At 37.8% G+C, this 23977-nt stretch overlaps 1 protein-coding gene across 1 annotated transcript in view; it reads left to right on the plus strand.

Moving 5' to 3' along the window:
* The first annotated feature begins 375 nt into the window (after positions 1 to 375).
* Positions 376 to 23977, plus strand: part of LOC126293235 (DNA (cytosine-5)-methyltransferase 1-like) — a 161671-nt gene continuing 138069 nt past the window's right edge. The window contains exons 1-9 of the mRNA XM_049986355.1: positions 376 to 484; positions 1035 to 1105; positions 3217 to 3263; positions 3409 to 3547; positions 12884 to 12990; positions 13085 to 13249; positions 19168 to 19317; positions 20553 to 20765; positions 23585 to 23653. Of these exons, the coding sequence (XP_049842312.1) occupies positions 376 to 484; positions 1035 to 1105; positions 3217 to 3263; positions 3409 to 3547; positions 12884 to 12990; positions 13085 to 13249; positions 19168 to 19317; positions 20553 to 20765; positions 23585 to 23653 (1070 nt within the window). The remainder of the gene's footprint in view (positions 485 to 1034; positions 1106 to 3216; positions 3264 to 3408; positions 3548 to 12883; positions 12991 to 13084; positions 13250 to 19167; positions 19318 to 20552; positions 20766 to 23584; positions 23654 to 23977) is intronic.

Consider the following 23977-nt stretch of genomic DNA (forward strand, 5'->3'; position numbering starts at 1 on the left):
ATTCAACCCTACCAGTTGGTAAATATTGGTCACTGGATCTTAGTTTTGGAATAAATCTTGTCTCTACTGAGTCTCCAATAATAGTGTCCCTATTCCCATGTTAATCTCTGTGGTCTGTGAAGGGTAGTGAACAGAGAGAAATTTTTATGGTGGCATTTTCTGTAGCCCATAATGAGAAGGTGGCTCCTAGTGGAATGACTACCCATCAGTTAGACCAGTTCAGCTATGAGCAGTTTGTTGTGTTATGGCCTATTTATTAACTGTTGCAATCTTTGATAGTTAATGATGATTCCCTGTTGTCCACAGCAGCCAACTCATGATAAACTCTTTGACTTGGTAGCACATGAAAAGCCCCATTTTTACATTACCTCAAGGATGGAGCAAAACACCTTTTCAAATATCCTTATTTTATGTATGGTGTACTGTGGGCACACATATGTAATTGCAGATTTGCTATCAATTACTCATGTGGTTGTTGTAATTGGTAAGAAGAACCATTACAAAAATGTGCAAATGTGAAAATAAACATTAATTTCAGTGGATACAATGATAATGCCCTGATTGTGTTACAGCAGTCCTGAAATATTTTGATTTAATATATTAAAAATGGGGAGAGAGAAGAAGATTCAAAAATAAAAAAAATGAAAATGCAAAAAAATTGTACCAAAGGCTGAATAATAAACTGTGTAGAGAAACAGAGCAGGCTAAGAAAAAATGGCTGAAAGAGAAGTGTGGTTCATTTGAAGAATTGGGAATGAAGAGAAAATATGGTTTACTGTACTACAGAATAAAGACTACAACATTGGATCAAAGCAGACCAGGAAGTGCTACTCTGGAAACTCCCAGTAAAGACAAAAATGTAGCATAGAAAGATCATGAGGAAATCCTACAGATGTGGAAAGATGGTTTAAAAGAGCTATACAACACAGATCACAAACCAACAACTCCGGAACTTGAATCTGTGAACAGTGTAAATGATGACAAGAAAGGACCAACAGTCATAATAGAAAAAGTAAAAAGTGCAACATCTGCAGTGAGAAATAGGAAAGCAGAAGGAACATATACAATGCCAAGAGAAGTACTAAAATGTTCGAGCCAAGAATGTGTAAGAGAATTGTTGAAGCAATGCAACAAAATATATGACTATGGTGAATAGCTAAAGGACTTTCTGATGACAGCAATTCAAACACCAGAGAAACAAGAACCAAGAACTGTAATGTGCACAGGAAATTAGCCTTATTTCACCTGCAGTGAAAATTATGTTAAGAATTATTAATAAAAGGCTGGAAAGGGTGATCGAAGGGAACCTGACTGAAATACAATTTGGTTTAGGTAGAATATAGGCACAAGAGACTCAGTAGGACCCTCGCAAATTTTGAGAGAGAGGTTTACTGAAAAGGGAAGAGAGCTATGTGTGTGTTTTATAGACTTGGAAAAGTACTTAAAGGAAGAGAGAGTATACTGGAAAACCAGATGACTTATAAACATATTATACTTAAACCAAAAACCGTTCGTGAAAGTGAGAGGAGGAAGTACCATATGTATACAACTAGGAAAGGGAGTAAGACAAGGCTGCTGTCCATCTCCTGCGCTTTTCAATCTACAGTCAGAAAACATAACTGGCCACTGTCCACTAGATGACAAGGGGCTAAAAACTGGAGGAAGAAGAAAATAATGTTTGAATATTATGAAAAGGAAAGTTTCCACCCATCATATGGCGGAGATGCTGAGTTGCAGATAAGCGCAATGAAAAGAATGTCACAAATAAATAAAGATTTCACCCAGTAAGACCTTCATCAAAAATAGATGAAGACACACTTTTTGATGAAGCTGTCTGAAAGCTTTGTTTATTTGTGACAGTCTTTTTGTTGTGCCTATCTGCAATGCAGCATCTCTGCTATATGGTGAGTGGCAACTTTCCTTTTCATAATATTGTTACATTCCATCCTGGATTTTCCATTGTTTGCAAATAATGTTTGAGGTTTAAAGACAATATGGCCCTCCTAACAACATATCAAAAAGAATTACCAGATATAGGGGAGACCATTTAAGCTAAAGGAAATATTTGTGGAATGAAAATCAATACAAAGGAAACAAAAGCAATGATGCTAAAAAGAAATAAAAAGGTAAAGACAACACTAACTGAAGAAGCATTAGAAGACATGTAAAGCTTTAAATATCTCAGAGGGAGGATACAAAATGGCTGGATGAGCAGCACATAAATTAAAACCAGAGTAGCAATGGTGAAAGAGGCATATTATAAAAAAAGGGAGAATTTTCTGCAGCAGCATGAAAAAGATTTGAGGAAAAGGCTAATAAAATGTTTTATATGGAGTGTCCTCCTGTATGCAATTGAAACATGGACACTGAGGAAGAAAAATAGAGCAAGGCCAGAGGTTTTTGAATTGTAGACATGGTGGATGGTGAAAACAATAAACTGGATGGATGGAATGAAAAATGAAGAGCTGCTGAGAAGATTGGAGGAGGAAAGATAATTACTGGATGTAATAATAACAAGGAAACAAAACTTGATTGTACATATTTTAATACTGAAGAAGGGACATAAAAAAACAGTCTTAGAAGTGTATGAGGAAGAGGTGAGGGTGGAAGAGATGTTAGAACCTAGATGACGTGATGGATTGCAGCACATACACCAGCATTAAGGAGGAAGCAATGGATCCCATGAAACAGAGACACAAAGGACCTACTAATGTGACAGAAAACTGATGATGGTTAAAAATGTGTTTTTTGTAAGTCAGGCTCAACATGAAGTTTCTTGTGTGTAACAGCCAATGCTTGTCTTATTTCATTACGATCCAGTTTTCATTTTTATTATTTTAAGATTTAAGTATAAAGCAAACACCAGTCATTTAAATAAGCAATTAATGTAATGTCGTGTGACGAGGGCCTCCCCTCGGGTAGACTGCTCGCCTGGTGCAAGTCTTTCGATTTGACGCCACTTCGGCGACTTGCGCGTCGATGGGGATGAAATGATGATGATTAGGACAGCACAACACCCGGTCCCTGAGCGGAGAAAATCTCCGACCCAGCTGGGAATCGAACCCGGGCCCTTCGGATTGACAGTCTGTCGCGCTGACCTCTCAGCTACCGGGGGCGGACAATAAGCAATTGCTGAAAGAAATATTGGTCTCACCACAGACAACACAAATAAAACAGCTTGTCTGTGCACAGTTTTTTAATTTGCTTTTTGTACAGCTTCTCTGTTTCACATATGAATTGTTAACACATTATAGCTTTGCCCAGTATTTGATTTTTAGTCACGTAAGTCATCTGTTCATAATATACTGTAAGGAAAATAAATGCTAACATCCACTTTCCTTCTAGGTTATAATAAATATAAATCATACTCAATACAATATCTTATTTTCCTGTTCTCTTCTCTGTTAGGCATGCTGAACAACATGGGTGCAGTAAGACAGAAAATGAATTGCAATTTACAAAGGCCACAACCACACCCACAATAAACAAACTTTTTGCATCCATCTTCTACAAGCAGATTTATCTAGGAGAAGATTTGCAAGAAAAGGTAACATTATGTGTCTGCAAACCTTCTTTAGTATAGTGATGCACACTATGCAGGAGCTGTACTTATTTGCTGCCTATAACTGTGTTAATCATTTCAGAAATCTGTGGCAAATCAGCATTTTTATACGTCTACGTGAGCAAAATGACAATAAATTTTTATCAGATGCACAATAAAACACTTCAGCCTTCACTATAGAATGCATTTTGACCTGGTATCAAATACAGATGAAGACTTGATTATTTCATATATTGCATGTACAAAAGTCTTCATTTTGATCAAATCGATTATCATTTTTTTTTTCAGAAAAGAAAAATTCATCTGCAGTTACTCTTAATAGCTATGATTTTGTTTGCGGTTTACTTAACGAAGACTAAAAACTGTCAACAAAGACTGAAAACAGCTCTTAAGTCTGCAGTATTCACAGTTGTCCGCTCCTTATGTTACTGAGGTTTGTGTTGCCATGTGTCAGTGTCTGACACTCTTACAGTGATCGTGTTTGAAAATAAAAAGAAACCAGTTTGATAAAAGTATATAATTAATGCAGCAATAAGAAACATCCTACATGAGTATGGGGAAGGGAAGAGGGAAATAGATAGTGTAGAATGGGAGGAGGGGACACAGAGTGGCTCAGTAATAAGTATAGGGGTGTAAGGGATAGCTTCTCGAGCTGACCAAATTTACAATAAAAAGAAACTCAATAAAACACTGGACAAATATGTAACAGATTTGTTTTAGAATCTTACAACTTATTCTGAGCTCAAATAGAATGAGTATCTTGAACAGAATGACCTCCTCGATGCCAACCATACTGGAAGCTTTGGATCAGGGCAGTCAGGTAGATGCAGTGCTTCTTGATTTCTGAAAAGCATTTTACTCAATGGAATACCTATACTTATTGTCAAAAGTATGATCATATGGGGTAGCAAGTGAAATTTGTAACTTAACTGAGGACTTTTTGGTAGGGAGGATATAGCATGTTATCTTAAATGGAAAGTCATTTTCAGGTGGAGAACTAACTTGAGATGTGCCCCAGAGAAGTGTGTTGGGACCCTTGCTGTTCATGTTGTATATCAATGACCTTGCAGACAATGTTAATAGTAACCTCAGACTTTTTGCAGATAATGCATTTACCTATACTGAACTATTATCTGAAAGAAACTGCATAAATATTAAGTTAGATCTTGATCAGATTTCAATGTGGTGCAAAGACTGGCAACTTGCTTTCAATGTTCAGAAATGTAGAATGGGGCACTTGACAAAATGAAAAAAAAGTAATATCCTGTGACTATAATATCAATGAGTAACTGTTGAAATTGGCCAGCTCATACAAATAACTGGGTGCAGAACTTTTTAAGGATATGAAATGGAATAGTCACATAGGCTCAGTTGTGGGTAAAGCGGGAGGTAGAGTAATGGGACAGTGCAATCAGTATACAAAGGAGATTTCTTGCAAATCACTCATATGACCATTTCTAGACTATTGCTCAAGTGTGTGGGACCCATAACAAAATGGGACTAATGGGGGTTATTGAACTCATACAAAGAAGGGCAGCACAAATGGTCATAGGTTAATTTGATCTGTGGGAGAGTGTCACAGAGATACTAAAGGAATTGAAATGACAGACTGCTGAAGGTAATAAAAGTAAGCTATCCAGAGGAAGTCTGTTAGCAAAGTTTCCATAACCAGCTTTAAATGATGACTCTGGGAATATACTACAACCCCCTATGTATCAGTGAGATAGGGATTGTGAGGATAATATGAAAAAATTGCTGCATACACAGAGGCATTTGAATGGATCATTCTTCCCCCACTCCATATGTGAATGAAACAGGAAGAAATGCTTCTAACTGGTACTAGGGCATTTTCCCTCTGTCATGCGCATCACGATGGTTTGCATATTATACATTTAGATGACTTACTGAAGATAATTTGACCAGTAGCAGTCAGTAACAGTCAAATTACAGGGGAATAGTTAGGAAAGCCTGAAAGCAACAGGAATGAGGTGTGGAATTAAAGGAATGACAATATAGGCAGAGGAGATGGAACATAGAGGCGAGAGGAAAAAAAAATAGGACCATAGAATGTGTTGCACTTGCTTTATAAGTAGCAAACTGAAGAAGTAATTTTGTGATAAATGTATAAATAGATGTGAATTCTGTCTCAAAGTGCAAAAAAGTGAAGTTACTTGATAAATACTATTCCATAGTGAAGTGAATCTAGATGAACTATTTTATCAGAGATAGTTTGAAATAAGTTTTATTTTCTGCATATAAATATCAGAAATTTAACCAGTTTTTGGTCACAAGTATTGCACATCATCTGGTGAATTCAAATTTGGAAATATAATGTACATAACAATGTTTGCAGAATAAAAAGTGCACAAATGCAATCATGTATTGGGGCACTCAGTATCCTGGTGCCACTTAAACTATGGGTGGTAGAACAGTGCTCTTTAAGATACATGGCACATAATGCAATGTAAGACTGTGGGACATATTATCTTAGGACAAAGAATGAGTATGCTTGTCTGCTAGCTAAAATTCAAAAGTTGGTATAAAGTGGGCACTTCAAGGTGGCAGCTTTAGGTGGTGGGTGTTTTGAACTGTGGTTCCATCAGATACTGATGGAAGTCGGACCTAACAACCTCACTTATCACAGAGCCCTTCTCAGCTAGCAGTTGAGCTGTAGCCATTACCAAATGCTTTGTGTTGCACATGGCTCATTGTTTTCTTATTTTGAAATGATTGAAGGGACTAATCTTCCTTCATCACAGAGGTTGATTATGATCATCACAGCAACAGATGGGATTTGTTATCCTTATGACCATGTGTCAGTTCTGTTTACACAGAGACAGTACACAGGGGTGGGCTACCACCTAAGGAGGGGAAGGCATGGTTTGTTCCTTTACACTGGTCCTCTCCCCAGTGGCAGTCTTAATGGAAGCATATATCTGATGTCTGCTAGGCATACAGTGCATGACCTATCAAAATTTATCCATTTTAGAAATAATTCTAGTTTTGAAATCTTTGGAAAGTAATGGAGGGGCAGGGAATGATGGTACATTCTACTCTTTTACTGGGCACTGTGGCCTGTGGCAGAAGATGAATTCAGACACACAGCCCATGTGTTCTGGGTGGCAGATTGTGGTCAGAGGGGAACAGAAGGAACGTCGCCTGCCAGCAGGTAAGCTCAGATTTGTGGAGGGAGAAGTGTGCAGTGGCCAGGCCGCACACATCTGTTGAGAAAATGAGGATGGAAGGGGGAAAACGGAAGGGTGTGCATGCATTCAGTTTTTGAGAGGCAGCTGTGGCTTGACATCACTGATGTTGTGCGGTGAAAGCCATGCACACTTACTTTTGCGTATGGGTGTTGCATGTTCTAGACACATTCATTGATACACTTTTGGTTATTAATGTTTGTAATCATATAAAATACAATGTAGTGTTTTATTTCAAAAACTACAATAGCTTTTAGCTTTTTTCAATTCACAATTGACAATGGAAGTAGGCCGAAGCTACTTTGAGGGCATAAGGGCCAAAAGAAACTACATTAGGCATTTTTCTGTTTCACTCTCTGGAAGTAATGACTTTTTTACAGGCATCCCATCTCAAATAAATTTTTCTGTTTGCCATGTGTGCTATTTTCCAGAGAAAAATTGACATGCAATAAACACAATATCTCTGGTTTACACCATATGTTGGTCAATCAACAAACACATTCAAAATTACAGTATTATGTTCATTCATTTCTGCAGTTGAAAATGTTTGCATAGGACAAAGATTTGATTCTTAAAAAGTGATTAATGCTGAAGGAATATTAGCAATCGTCAACATTTCGCAATTTGTTCATGTGTTCATGAAATCAGAGCTCGGTATAATGTTTACAGGTCACCATCCCCACCCTCCCACCTCCCTTCCCCCTGCCCAACCCCCTATTACCTTTGGTGATCAGGAGAACAGCGCAGCCACCAGACTTGCTCATGAGATGCCACTGAGTCTTAACTATAGCTTATTTACATTTGTATGTGACTGCCAGTCTTTAATGTCCACACTCTGAAATGTAATGACCAGAAAACAAAACCTGTCAAAGTATATCAACCAGGCTGAAAGTCATCCACTCACGTACGAATAGATCTATTTTCAGTTCTGCTTCTACATTAAATACCTTGTAACATTGTCGAGTATGGACTGGGTGGCTAAGAATTTACACGAATGGTCAAAATCAATGTTCTCCTGGTTTCGTACTTATTGAATTAAGTAGAAAAAGAAAAGTAATGTTGTGAGTCAGAGAAGAACTCTTCACTGGTGTAACTGTGTGTGTGTGTGTGTGTGTGTGTGTGTGTGTGTGTGTGTGTGTGTGTGTGTGTGTGTGTAGAAAGATCTAACTGTTAAATTTTCTGCAAAAGCAAACATTCCAGTCAGAAATCTCTCCAGTCATCACCCTTCTTTCTTTCTTCCTTTCTTTTTTTTCTCCTTTTTCCCTTTTTTTCGTTAGTAGTATTAATTTTGTGAGCACTAAGGTTTTTTCTTCAGGCGTGTACCATGTCAGCATTTTAAATTTGTGCATAAATTGCCATTTGTTCCAAATCAAATGCAACCATGTTGTATTTCATCACGTGCAAAGATTGCCCCATGCGGTACATTGGACAAAGTGGCAGGAGCTTCAGTACCCAGTTTAAAGAACATCTTGGGGTTTCTAGCTCATCTGCCTTGAGTACCCACATTTGTGAGCATCACTGACCTCCATAGTAATTTAAGAGTTTTACATCAAGATAACAAGGGCCACAGATTAAGCATCTTGGATGAGTTTGAAGTTGTGGCATCCATTAACCATTTTCCACAGAAAATCCTGAATGGACAAATGGAGGTGAAGCATCATAGTGTTTTGGCAAATTTTGACTGCTTAAGCTAACTGATTTAATACTCTGCACTTCCTTTACCTATTTCCATTTAGTTCCTCCTGGGCCTTTCCATTTTCCTCCTCCCCCCCCCCCCCCCCCCCCCCCATGCCTCCCTCCCCCCTTTCCTACCTTATCAACCCACCTCCTACACATCCCCTTATCATCTTAGGTATTGCCCTTCTTCCTTTCAGGTATGTTTTTAAAATTTTTCTCAAGTTTTTCTACACTTAATAATCATCAAAATTCACTGCAGTCTTGGATCATTTAACTGTAAACAGCGTGAAGAATTTTTGAATGAATTTTACAAAATAATAATTTCAGTATATTAAAGTGCTTAAAGTTATAAGGTGTGTAAGTGGAGACTGGTGGAATATCTGTTTCATTGCCATAATACATGCATATGATGTTCCTCTTTGAAGTCCATAAATGTTCAAGAGTTCGTTTAGGTTAGCATAACTTACAGGCACCATTGATTAAAATATTTGTTAACTGTCACTACTATTTTCTATGGACTAATTTCAGAAGAGTTTTTGTACTTTTTATCCCAATATTCCTTTTTATCATTCACCATTAGTGTGCCCCTCAAGAAGACCACTGGTCATTCTGTTGAGCCTGCACATCATCAGCACATGTGTTTGCTGTCTACAGGCAAGCTATTTACTTTATTGGCATCACTAAGACAGCATGCAGCCATCTTCCCTATTTGTGATTGTGTATAGACTGGAGAAGTGGTAAGCACAGTTTTCAGGTTCTACTTTTCATCAATAGCTATTTATTTGATGGGTTTGGCCAAGGTAGAACATCCCTCCATTTTGTTGCAACCACTTCTTGATTTTTCATGCTAGCCACAAATTAAGTCTTAATAATGTTTCATTTATTTTTATCTTACCAATGAATCACTATGGTATAATTTATTTATGAATTATCTTTCATATTGTTTTGAAATCTAGCTGGTTTCATTTAGTGAGATGCCACCTTTTAACAGTGTTTTGTTCTGATGGACAATGAATTTTGAGTACAAAGTTCTAAGCTTTTAGCTCTAATGTTTTAGTTGTGTGAGTATAACTGTTTTGATTTTCTCACTTAAAAGGTTTTTAATAGCTTTTTTAAAATTAAAAATCTTAAAATAATTTTAGAAAGTTATCTTAACAGTGGATGTCTCAGGTTTGTTATTCCTTCTGTTTTTATTGATACAGAGATGTTCATGGCTTTTATTGTCATGTAACATGTAGTGATTTAAAAATAAAGGACTAAATACAGCTGAAGCAGTTTATTAATACCCAAAATAAAAAAAATAGATGTGAATTTCTCCAAAGTTGATGCAAATTTTGCCAAAAATAGTCACTAATTATGCCAAAAGTAGATCATACATTTTCATATGCCTATTTATAACCCATTCTCTCAAATATGTTTATTCACGCTACAGGAAAAAACAAAGTAGTGGAGGTTGGTTCACAAAATCTGTGGGCACATAGAATGTGTAACAACTGCTTGATAACTTATCCTGATTGGATCTTTTCCCATTTTTCATTGTGTCCCCACCTGCAGTTGTTTCACCTCCTTTCACATATGTTTTTCCTTCTGTTTTTCTCCATTTCATCATAAAAAGAAACTTTTGTTTGAGATAGTTTAAAATTCATTAAATTCTTCTGGGACTGCCTGAGTTTTTTCAGTGCATGACAGTTGCTTAGGAACAACATCCAGTTGCTGCTGAACATCCGACCAATGATAGTAAAAGGAAATGTAGAGGGTGAGATGTGTTAACTGCAGTGATTGTGTGTGTGTGTGTGTGTGTGTGTGTGTGTGTGTGTGTGTAAACACTCTGTATGTGTTTGACAGTTCATGCAGTATGGCATTTGATGAATGTTGTGGAACAGAGCAGTGACACTCTTATGTGGTACGGTAACAGGTTGAGCTGTAGCCCTAGTGGCAAAAAGGAACAGACCTCTCACTCCTAGGCAGATCATCACAGACCTCACAGCCACTGCAGTACACATGTCACTGCCAAAACCACTTCACGGTGAATAAATCAGACTGGTTTGTATGCTAGGATGCTTCTGTATCATTGAGAAAAAGTTAACCAGTACAGGGAGCACGTCAAGTGGGGCCAGCAACAGTGGTCCAGAGTGATGCTGTCTTACAAATCCCGCTTCACTGTGGCAAGTGATTCTGTCCACAAGATAGCATGGAGGGAGAGGGGGTATGTTACATACCATGGAATGTTCATGAACATCTTCGGTATGGCAGAGGTGTTGACAAATGGCCAAACATCATTACATATCTTTGCGTGAGGTATCGTTACAGCTCAGTGGTATTACAGGGAGATTATCCTGGGTCTGACCCATCTGTTTAGTATTTAAGTAGTCCAAAATTTCCATTGGTTGATGGCAGTGTCCACTCACACAGGATTGCTGAGTTGTCAGACACACTGGAAAGGCAAAATGTGCATTAGTGCCTGAGGAGGGCATATCCTTTACTGATAAGGGAAACTTCCCATTGCACACCTCTCAGATTTCATAGTAAAATGGCCCAGTGGATAGCTTATCAAAAATTGAACACAGATGAGGCATGAAAACAGGATGAAGGTGTGTACCGAACTGTGAAAAAGAAGCAAAATAGAAACAGTAAATGGTCCAAACTCAAGATGTGCAACATTGAGCAAATTGCAAGAATCATGGCAGTGTGGTTGTTTGGTCATGGTGCTGAACTGCAAAGTGAGAGATCTGTGTTCAGACCTCCCTCCCTCTTGCCCCCCCTTCACTCCTCCCCCCCCCCCCCCCTCCCCACACCCAAAAAAAATTATGAAGTTTCCATCCAGTCATTGACTGACATGTCTGTCCACCTTGTGTAGTCTTGGCAATTGTGATAGTATACATTGGTTATAGAATGCAAATCATATGGTAAGAACATATTACCACCGCAAGTAAATCTGATAAATAAGGGGAGCAGGCAAGATGCTGCAGAGATCTCTCACGGAGAAAAACAACAAATAAGCAGGTGGACTATGTTACAACAAAGGAATTCAAGAGTCAAAACTTCCAAAGTGGAACATAGGATTCATAATATGTGGTACTTGGGTAGAATGAAAAGGAAGTTTAAATATCTGGGCATAACATTGCAAAGTGATATGAGGTGGAATGAGCATGTGAAAACTGTGGTAGGGAAGGTAAATGGTTGACTTCGGTTTAAAGGGTGGTTCACCTGTAAAGGAGACTACATGTAGGTCATTGGTGCAAACAATTCTTGAGTACTACTCAAGTGTTTGGGATCCATACCTGGTTGGATTGAAGGAAGACATCAAAGCAATTCAGAGGAGAGCTGCTAGATTTGTTACCCATAGGTCTGAACAAAACTTACGTCTTATGGAGATGCTTCAGGAATCAAATGGCAATCCCTGGAGGGAAGGCTGCATGCTTTTCAGGAAACACTATTGAGAAAATTTACAGAACCGGCATTTGAAGCTGACTGCTGAAGAATTCTGCTCCCATCAATATACATCATGTGTAAGGACCACAAAGATAAGATACAATAAATTAGTGCTCACAAGGAGGCATACAGGTAGTCGTTTTACCCTCACTCTATTTGTGAGTGGAACAGGAGGGAAAATGACAAGTAGTGGTACAGGGTAGCCTCTGCCATGTGCACAACAGTGGTTTGTGGAGTATTTATCTTGGTGAATAAGAATAAGAATCTTTATTAGCCATTCAGTATTTTCTTATACAATGGGCTTCGTCAGTAAGTTCAATTACAGTATAAAGATGATTATAGTCTCATAACAATGTATATATAAATAATATGAAATTTAGTGTAGTATAACACATCACTGTTGTAAGCAGATGTTACACCATGAGACAGACACAAATTTAAATACAGCGAAAAAAAAAAAAAAAATAAATAAATAAAAATAAGGAGATATGGGGCATGAGGGAGGTTTGAACACGAACCTCCCCCTTTGCAATACAACACTTTGACCACATAAACATGACACTGAGACTATTGGCAATCACTTGATGTTGCACATCTTGAGCTTGGACTGTTCACTGATTCTAATGTGCTTTCGTGCTTGATCTGTGTTCAGTTTTTGATGGACTACTCACTGGGCTATGCAGGGGGATGCAATGGGGAGTTTCCCCTATGAGAGTCTGATATTGAACTTTATGTTGGGAGTCTTACCTGTGTCAAACATGGAACAATAGATATTTCTGTTATCCTACTTTCCCATGTGGTGAAATCTGTACCATTTTTCATTGTAAATATACTGGTCTACCTCTGTTATGCGTGTACTGGTTTCATGTCTTCCATCATTGCCTGTGATTATTCCTGTCTAACAGTGTCTAAATTCCTTAGCAGTTGTCAGTCAGTATGTATTGTTACTTTTGTAGGTAGAGCTTTGTGTGTCTGTATCTCATAATGCTGATGCATGTTACTTATACAGGGCCCACACTCTGAGCTTGTCAGAGATGTATCCTGTTCACAATTTGGCTGTAGCAGATATAAAAAGTACAAGACTGACACAGATAACCAATTTCATGCAGAAAATGGGTAAGTGTGTTTGTTCTTACAAAATTAATGGACTAAAAAATTTGACTGAAAATTGAAACACTGAATCAGTTGTTTAAAATTTCTGTTCCATAAGTGCTTCCACTACATCTGAAGAGGAGAGTGAATCAGAGTCAGACTGCTGTGAAGGTATCCGTGAAAAAAAATCTCTGGTGGACAGAAGTGTTATGTATCATGTACAAAAGTTAGTTCGTTGGAGAGGAGAAAGTGTTGGAGAGTCGTGGCCTTACAAGTATTACAGGTTTGTCTCTAATAAGAAGTAAGTGCTATTTTTGTGGTTTCTCTGGTTGTGTTACTGTAGTATGTGGCCAAAAAATATCTGGACATCTATTAGGGAGCATTAATATGGGTGTGTCCAATCTCCACCTTTACCACAGCTTGAACTGTTCTGGGTACTAATGCAATGAGTTTGAGACTGTCTATGGAGGAATGGCTGCCCATTCTTCCTCAATACCCAAAACCATAGAAGGTAATGATCTTGGACACTGGGATCTGGAGTGAAGATGAGGTCCTAACTCATCCTGAAGTTGTTCCACTGGGTTGAGGCCAGGGCTGCAGTTGGGCCAGTCTGTTTCAGGAATGTTGTTGTCCACAAACTACCACCCAGGAATGTTGTTGTCCACAGACTACTATCCACTACTATTTCTTATTTTCATTAATGAGCTCCCTCTTTGTCCCAATACAGTCTGCCCCATTACCTGAACGGTCAGTGCATTGGAATGCCACACATGGGGGACCAGATTCGATTCCCGGCTGGGGTGGAAGATTTTCTCCCCTCAGGGACTGGGTGTTGGGCTGTCCTCATCATCATTTCATCCCCACTGTCAACACGCAAGTCACCCAATGAGGCGTCACATTCAATAAGATTTGCACTTGGTGGCTGAACTTCCCACCTGGGAAATCCCGGCCACTGAAGCCATATGATCATTTCCATTTTTGTCCCAATACAAAGAGTAATTTTACTCTTTTTGCACATGATATGTCTATTCTCATTGATGAATTGTCTGAGAAAATGTTGAATAAACTACGGACAAAGTTTTCTCTGAGGTTTTAAACTGGTTTTCTGCAAATGGTCTCTCACTCCATGCAGATACAACCCATTATACGATGTTCCACATGCCACAAAGAAATCTTGAATAAATTAACATAAAATGTAGAGATAAAGCAACACAAAAAGTTGAGGATACAAAATTCATGTGTGCATATGTAGATAGCAAATATAATTGGTGTTCCCACATCCTTTGTCTCTATAAAAGACTTAGCTTATCAAGATATGCACTATGAATTATTGCTTCTGTGACTGAAGTGGGTTCCATTAGAGCTTCTTATTTTGCCTGCTATCATTCAGTAGGGAAAAAAGTCACTGCTCAAAAGAAAGCCACTGGAATAATGGGTAGTGTCCCTCATAGACCCCCCTGCAGGTACTTATTTTGAAAGATGAAAATCCTTATCTTCTCCTCACAGTATATTTTTTTCCTTGTTGACTTTTGTCTGCAATAACTTCTTTTTGTTCAAAGACAACAGCAAATATCACAACTGCAACAAAAGAACCGAATACAGTCTGCACATTGAACTGAGAAGTTTAAATGTCATGCAAAAAGGAGCTTATTATTTCAGCATTAAGCTGTTTAACGAACTCCCACTACATATCAAATGTCTGCCTAAACAATTACCTGATAAAGAAATCATCTTATATGGTCAAGGAATTTATGAGAGAAAATGAATACTACAACTAAATTTTCAATTGTTTTACAAATACTTCTAATCTCACTAGCAGAGATATATAATAATTTGGTTTTCTGTATTAATGTATACATTTATTATATTAGTTAGCTTACTTTTGCTTCCTCTGTATATTACAGGTTCTTTATAAGTGCAACTAAAAATTCTGTTAATTAACTCTGCTTTTAACATTCCTGGAATTAACATTTTTCCAACGTTTATGTCATTTGTTATGGCTCCCATCAAATTTACTATGTCCACAACATTAATTTATACCTGATTTTCCGTCTACATATTAATAATTTTCTGCAGTTAACACTTTATAAAAAATGTTCATGGAGAAAAAACTGACATAAAATGGTGCTGGCATGATGTTGGTCATCAAGTAGCATTTACAAACATTTCATGGTTAAGTTTCTTGAGACCAGGATGCTCTACTCAGCGAATTAAAACCAGTAAATGCTTAAAAGTTGGAACAGTTCATGCCATATCTCCTGCCACTGTTAAATTCTACTCTGGCTGATGGGAGTAACTAGGTCTATTAGAATAAAGATATTTTAACAAATCACAACCATTTCCAAACTGTCTCTACAGCATATGCGCAGTTTTGTGATTGTTGTGATTGTCATCACACCTCTGTCAAACCATATTTAACATGTTTAGTCTTTTGGCCACTTGTAGTGCTAGTTGACACATCCATTCAATTTGTTTTTCTCAAATGTTTTTCGTTTAAACACAATGTAAATTACATATATTGCTATGCTGAGCAAAATGTGTTTCAAGAATTTATTCTCATTGTTAAGTGCAATATTTACATATGTCTTTTTTGTGATTTTCCACAAAAAAATTGTGTGTTGATAGTTTGTGTGTGTGTTGTTTTCTACATAGCTCAGGAGATATAGTACTGGATAACCTCAAAAAGATGACTGCAGTTCAAAAGACACAGAACAACACAAATGAAAACCCCCACACAAAATGAGCACACCTCATTGACTGACTGGAAGTTTCGTACTCCTCCTACATCATTTCTTTCTTCCTGAACTCCACAGAGGCTGTCTTTCACACAACGCTTGAGTGATGTTCATGGAAGGAAAAGTATAATGGATAGTGATTTCCCAGGCTGTGTTTGAGGCATTCTGTACTGTGTCCTATCTACCAGAGATAGTAGCCTGAAGGTCATTCAGGAGCACCTCTATGAATTTTGGAAAGATAAGCAAGATATACTGGTACATTACATTTAATGTAAGCCTATGGAAATGAGCATTTGGCGTCATTGGCCGGGAGGCCCTTTACAGGGCAGGTCCGGCAGCTTTGGTGCAGGTCTTAGTACATTTGATGCCACATTGGGTGACCTGTGCACCAGATGGGGATGAAATGATGATGATGAAGACAACACAATAACCAGTCCCTGAGCAGGGGAAAATCCCCGACACAACTGGGAATCGAACCTGGGCCCCTTAGGACGGCAGTCCATCATGCTGACCATGAAACTTTCTCACATTGCTTAGGATAGATCCAAGTTAAAATTCAGATCCAATTGACAGTTTTAATGCCAACTTACTTATTAATTTCTGTATTCAGTCAGGCCTCATGTGTCAGTGACATGGTGGCACACAATAAACAGAAGTTAATAAAAAACTGAAGAATAAAAGAACATGGCTTAAAACTTGGACGACACCCTATACAAAGTTATTAAATAAAGTCATTGTTTCTTTGTTTGACTGTGACAGTTAGACAGAAGTTTACATTTTTGATAGAATCCGCCGATTGTGATGACAATGACTATGACGATTTTTAACTCATTCTGCATGTATATGCAGGGTGTTAAAAAAATATTCCATTATCGGGGAAGTAGTAGTATCGGCCAAAACAAGAGAAAAATGTCCAGTTAACATAGGCTCCAAAATGCATATCTTAAGAGCTATGAGCACTTGTCCTCTTTGCTACTGCTACAACCTGATGAAACTACAATCATGTGGTCATAAGTGTGGTTTTTTTTTTTTTTTTTTTTATTGCTGTGGGAGATGGCTGATCATAACTATGACATTTGAAATGTTAGTTCACTTCATTACATGAATGACTTAAAGATGTACTTAACTTTCTCACTGCATTGCCGCAGGAGTGTGTCAAATATTTTCAACTGTCTTTAAACGTAAAGCATCAGTTGATGCACCTAATTACAAACTCCTCTCTTGAAGTACAAGTTCAACATTAACAAAACTCCAGTTCCATCTGAGACTCAAATAGCACTAATGTAATAACCAGATACTTCATCAGGGGTCACAAACTGGGGTGAGCAAATTCCTGCTTGGCTCTATACTGGTCTCCGTGCGACGGCAGTGCTGTGATGACGGAGGGCATGTCTTCAGGAGTGCCTCCCAGAGTGCAGAGAGACCTCACAAATGTCAGTGGCATCGATGTGCATTGGTGACTTCTGTATGGCACCACCACCTTTGTACAATACCACAGCTACTGTGAGACAAATCTCTTTGAATGAACAAGTGCTCATAGCTCTTACAGTATACATGTTACAGATCATGTTTACTGGACCTCTTTTCGTGTTTTGTTCCATTCTACCACCTCTCAAAATATGGATCTTTTAAAATGCCTTGTATATCAGAAATACATGTATTAATGTCCGAATTTCATGAGCACCAGCATAAATACATAAACTGCTCTCACATGTTCTGAAGTTGATTCACTAGTAAACATTGCACTTCAGTACTCATTCACTTCTACACTTGCAACTAACCTTGCCACAAAATAGTCACAGTCACTCTGTGACTTGTTTCTCTTCTTAAATGTTGCTTTGGACTGGAAGACCATGTGCATTCTCTAAATTCCTCCACCAATCATGTTGATATCATCCTTCCATTTTGCCCGTAGCCTTCTGCAGCCCCTTGTGCCCTCCACATATATTGCTACTTACAATAGTCTTTCCTCATCCATCCTAATTTGGCCAATGTCAGCTTTTTACTTTAGCTCTACTAGATCTTGGGTTTCTGGCATTCTCCTATCCTGTGACAGTGGAAATGGGAGGGGGTTTTCCTCTTAGGATCAATTATTTTCCTTGACAATCTTTCTCCTAAAGGCTAGCATTTTCTGTTCACCTACTTTCCTTAATGTAAATGTTTCAGACTCATATATAGTTTGAAATGTTTCCTGGGTTTCTACTTGATAGTTCTGCTGAGTAATACAGTACATTAAGACAGCAAGTGTGGCCAAATATGAGCCTCCGCTAGTATCAACTGACCAATAGCAACACCATCTCCACTGCTGTTCAGTTAATGTGCATGTGCAGAGAAACCTACATTAAATAAATTTTCTTCAGCAGTCAATGATTGTCATTCATCAGTCCTAAATATGTCATGCAACACATCACTTTAACAGAGTGGTATTGTACACTATAAGCTATCAGGAAAATTACACTTTTGTACAGTCTGGATTTAAAATTTCTCAAAATGCTCTACTGCACAGCATATCCCATTACCAAAAATACACTATATTTTTGACTGAAATCCTTGGTTTAATTCCAGTTTCAATTCTATGTTGTTCACTAAAGATACTGCCCAAATATTCAAACATGCCTACTCTTTTAAAAGTGGATTCATCAACTGTCAGTGGTGTACCATGTGCTAGGTGCAGAATCCTGAAGCCAGGTAGCTCTACTGAAGCGGAAAGGGGGAGGGGGGGCAGGTGAATGGAGAACACAACTAGGGTTGTTGATAGGATAGAAGGCATACGTAGTGTGTAGCAGGGAAGGGGACAGGCAGATGAAAGACAATGACTAGCAAAGGTTGGGGCTAGGGGGTTACGGGAACAAAGGATATGTTGTATGGAGAGTTCCCACCTTTGCAATTCAGAAAAGCTTTTCTGAAATAGCACAACCTCCTGACTCAGCCCTATATGGTCCCCATCACACCCTTGCTCATTCTTAAAGACAGCATTAGTGACTTCCCCATCTGTACCCTACTATCCAACCCTCTTCAGCCCCACCATTCCACCTTCTTGCCCCCACCACCCACTCCAGTGGACTGCAGCATCATGTCAGATGCAGTTGCAGTCTGCACACAGAGACTGTGGCCATGTATAAAAGTTGAACTTTTGTTAATGTGTGTGTGTGTCTTCTGTTTTGGAAGAAGGACTTTTTTGTCTGAAAGTTTAAATGTTCAACAGTCTTTCTCATTGTGCCTCTTTGAAAATTTTTACTTTCTGCCATTGGTTTTGAAACTACCTGTTTATTCAGAATGAAATTCTTTACATAAATTGAAAAGGTGTACATAATTTATATTGACACAGACCAGAGGAATGACAGAATATGATTGAAACATAAATTCCAGAAGGACCTTTTGTGATCATGTTATTTTATATGCTGGTTCAATACATATTTGATGTCATGTAGTTAATGGTAAACTAAGCTGCATATTATTTTTGCAGGTCTGCTGTTATTGATGGTGAAGTGATCTGTGTAAATGACTGTGTCCTGGTCAGTTCCAACCTCCCAGGTACTCTATTTCTAATAGCAAAGATACGGTACATGTGGGAGGACGAACTGCGAGTTAAATGGTTCCATGCAACATGGTTTTGGTTAGTTTACTGTCTAAGTAATATTTGGGTGTATTGTATATTATAAACTTAATGTAGTAATTCATTCATGGGAGACGTATCATTTTTTGTAGTTGCTAAATGGCAACCCAAGAGAGGAAATCATGTTGAGCTAATGAAGATGAATATGTTCCACTTCTGATTGGAAAAATAACTTCATTCTATAAGATTATTGTAGAGTGACTTATTGAATGGCTTGGGATGTCAGTGTGATTTATATGCATATGCTTCGGGTAGTTTTTCTCCAGTAGTTTTTGTGTCACACTATCTCGTTACAGAGAAACAATATGTCACTTTCTCCATTATTTTCTTAAAGAATATGTAAATAATTACTGGAGTATTTGGCATGATTATCACTATTGGTGTGCTGTCAGGATGGTGATTTTTATTTTATAAGGTGTGAAATGCACAAAAACTATTCACCCAGATAGCTGGTGGGTTTGTTTAAGTGCCATGTCTATGACAGCGAAATGCACCGGTTCCTGTCTGAATCCTCTGGTGGTTTGATGGGGATCACTATGCCAGCCAGCCTGCATGTAGTTTTTTGGTCATTTCCCACATTCCACTAGGTGAATACTGGGCTGGTACCCGAATCCCATGTCAGTTACATGATTCACAAACACTTTGAAAACTTTTGCTCACTTTTACACGAGTAACATCTCACACAGACAATTCAAGTACACATATTCTGTCCTGTGTGTAATGGGGTGTGGCAGGAAGGACATCCAGCCACACCTTAAACTAACCATGACAGATCTGTTTGTTGACATGCCGACCCTGCACTGGTGCGAGAGCAAAGGCTTCTAACATTTGTTTAATACAAAGCAGGTTTCAGTTTTTCAGAGCATTGTCAGTGAATGACTGACTAGTGTTCATTAAGATGAACTATTGTATAAATGAATCAGATTTCACACCACAGATATTACTAAGTAAACAGTCTTCGCTTATAACAGTGGGCAGAAAACATATTGTGTTACATGCTACACTATGTGACACATAAACTTAACATTCTGATAAGTGGAATTGTCTAATACAATGACAAAAAGCCACAAAAATTTGCAGTAACTAGCCTACAATAAATTTGTTTCCTAAAATTTGCTGATAGTGTTCATTTGAAACATGTGGAATTTTCATAGAGCTATGTAAATATTCCTCTAAATACAATTCACTAGTCTGGGTGTACAATATGTTTCTGATTGTGTTTTCTTATTTACCAGCCGAGGAATGGACACAATTGTTGGAAGAGCTGCTGACCCTCTTGAACTTTTTGCAGTCGATGAATGTGAAAACACAAGAATTTCACTAATTAAGTGGAAAGTTGTTGTACATTATAGATCAGTTCCCAAGAACTGGAGGGAAATAGGTGGCATCTCATCTAGTGATGGCTCTTCATTCATTGATAATGGGAGAACATTCTACTGCCAGAAGTGGTAAGGAAGTTCACATCTATTTTTATTTCATGGAAATTGTAGAGATACTCAGTTTTAACATCACCATTATATTCATATACTGATTTTATGTGATTGTTGTTGCTCACAACCAGATGTAAATATTTCTGTTCATTTTGGCTACCTTTTAATGAGGGTAAATGAATGTGATTTACTTTTGACTCTTATGTTTGAATCAGATTTGTGAAACATTTTGATGACAAAATCAGTGAATGTTTCTGTAATTCTCTAACTGGTTCACTATAACATTCAAATAACATTCTTCTTCCATTGCAAATGATGTTGAAGAGCAAATTAATTTAGTTACAAATTCAGTCACAGTTCATTATTTCAAACACATAAAGAAGGTTTTCTTCTGGTCCAATTTGAGAGATAACCACTGTCTTGTCCCAGAGACCGTGAACTACTTCTCTCAGTGTCACCATTGAAAATTTGGATCTGCTGTAGATCTGAATTCCTCAGAGCATTTATCCATGTAATTTTTGTCATTTTCTTGGCGAAATCTGCATAGTTTCAATTTACATGAGATATTTTGTTAGTTATTGCTAAAACTTTCTCAGTATCAAAGACATTGCATCCCACTTCAAACCTGATATTATACCTTATTATCAACAACATCTGTCAAACAACTGACACTTTTTGCATTCTAATGGAAAATCCAGGAAGCACTAATGACAGTTTTATGAAAAGAATAGATTGCTAAAAACCTTATAGTTAAGATGTTGAGTTGCTGACAGGCACAACAAGAAGACTGTCAAACAAGTAAACATTCAGACAAAAGGCCTTTTTCCGAATTAGACAACATACAGACTGGCCTCAACAGCCAAACACAGGGGTCATGTGTGCATAAGTTGCATTTGTGTGTGTGTGTGTGTGTGTGTGTGTAATTCGGAAGAAGACCTTTTTGGCCACAATCTTACTTGTATAGCAGTCTTCTTGTTGTGCCTATCTGCAACTCAACAGCTCCACAATATAGTGAGTAGCAATCTATCCTTTTGATAGTACTGTCACTTTTGCATCCTACATCATCAGACAGAGATCATACATTAACCCTTATAATAACTGCCTCTCCCTCCCCCCCCCCCCCCACACACACACACACACACACAGAGAGAGGGACAGAGAGAGAGAGAGAGAGAGAGAGAGAGAGAGAGAGAGAGAGAGAGAGAGAGAGAGAGAATCATTTTCCTGCTAGTACACATCTCTGTCTTCTGTACTGTAACTAACTACTCTCATGTCACACTTACCCTATGAACCTACTTAAGTTTGGATAGCTGAACTGTAAATTCTTCCCACTTATAATATCCAGAATATTCTGCTAATATGCATGATGTGGATCCAATGATATAATTATTCCAAGCTTAATGTTATTCATTAAGTAAGAACAGAATGATAAAGATTAATCTAGGTAATCAGAAAATCAGTCTACAGCAAGTATTGAACTGTTATGATAAATGAATTCCATGTTTCACCAACAGGGTATGAGGTGAAAGAAAAACAATGGCAAGAGAACCATCTTATGCACCAAACAGCTGTGATTTGTAGCCAAATGATTATCAACTTCAAGGTGCCATAGTTGCTTTTAACTTGACACGGGAAATACTTGAGAAGCATTCTTCCATGTCAGGAATTCTATTTTGTTGTTCTTATGCATGATTGCTTTCGATGCCCAAGCTTAGTTTCAAATACTTTGGCGAAAATGAGCCATTAGATGTATCTGATTATATTCTCCAGTGGGAAAAGTCTTACGATAATTTAGCCATTCAAGAAAAAGTCATAGTTCATGTTGTAATGGCTCTCATAATTCAACATTACCTTCATAATCACATTTAACAATATTGCAATTATGTACATATTTAAAAATGATCTTATCAGTAGAACTATTTGTATTAATTACATGGTTATTACACCAAACTTATGTATGTTACCTAGAGGAATAAGAGGAATGGAAATATCTTCTAGCTGACATACAAAATATGTGCAGACAGATCCAGCCAGTATTCATGGTGCAGCTGCTTTGACATAGGTGCAATGAAAGCATAAGCAAAATCTTACACAGAACCTTTTTCATGTGGATGATTTATCGAGAGAAGTATGGCCACATTTAATTTTGTTCCCCATCCCTTCGCTGTTGAAAATGAAGAAAAGCAGTTATCTTACACACCATGAGCAACTCTGCATGAATTTCTACTGGTAGTAGATTGGAAAGAAGGGGGAAAATTCTAGTTCACCACGACTGTTTTCAGAAAATCTATAAACAAACCTGGCGGCTTGTTGTTGCTGACATATTCGGTGAAGTTTTTTTTTTTTAAGTTATCTAGAGAGCTTTATGTGAGCATGGCTACAGAAATTGGTTGAAAGGCATCCTAAGAATTTGGATGACAGCTACTGCTGCTTAACACTTGGGAGAATGGCAACATGAGTACAGTCAACTATCTCTGAGATTGATAACTCCATGTCTATGGAGGCAGAGATAGGGATGTAATTAACATATCTGTGGTCTTGTAACTATTTATGAGGTTCTTTGGAGGTTTGGTACATGAATATCTTTCATGAAGTTATTGCCAGAATTTTGACCGTTGTTGATGTATGTGAGTTACATTTAGCATATATTGAGTTTCATACATTCAGGTCAGCCAGCATTTTGCTACATCAGTGTTTGCTGCAAAATGCATTCAGTAATCTTATTTCTTTTATATTGTATGTTTATTGTTTACTGATTCCACGTAAGACTTTCTCTTGCAATTTTATAATTTCATTATCTGATATATTGCACTTCCCAAAAAAATTTGCAATTTCAGGTATGACAGAGAAAATGCACGCTTTGAAGACTATTTGGAAGAGAAGCTTACTGGAGATACTGACTTCAGGTAAGTTGGTCTTCAGCATACAACAGATTGCCATAAGTTTAGCATTTTATTAGCTTTAATATAATTATTTAAATTTCACTTCATAGATGAGGAAGCTACACTGATTTACGTAACAAATGGAAACTGAAATCGTACATCCCAAGCCCAGACTAGCTTTTCGAAAGTATTGGGCTTGAAACATGATGCAAACAAAACATGGAAGCCCAGTTTGAATGTGAGACAGTTGTTTGGTCTAGGAATGTATTTGAAAAATAAAAGTGCTATGTTACATTCATACAGCATAAATGAGATTATTGTGGATTATCAGTGTGCCCAGAATTCAGG

The sequence above is a fragment of the Schistocerca gregaria genome, chromosome 10 (assembly GCF_023897955.1).
Source record: "Schistocerca gregaria isolate iqSchGreg1 chromosome 10, iqSchGreg1.2, whole genome shotgun sequence".
NCBI lineage: Eukaryota > Metazoa > Arthropoda > Insecta > Orthoptera > Acrididae > Schistocerca > Schistocerca gregaria.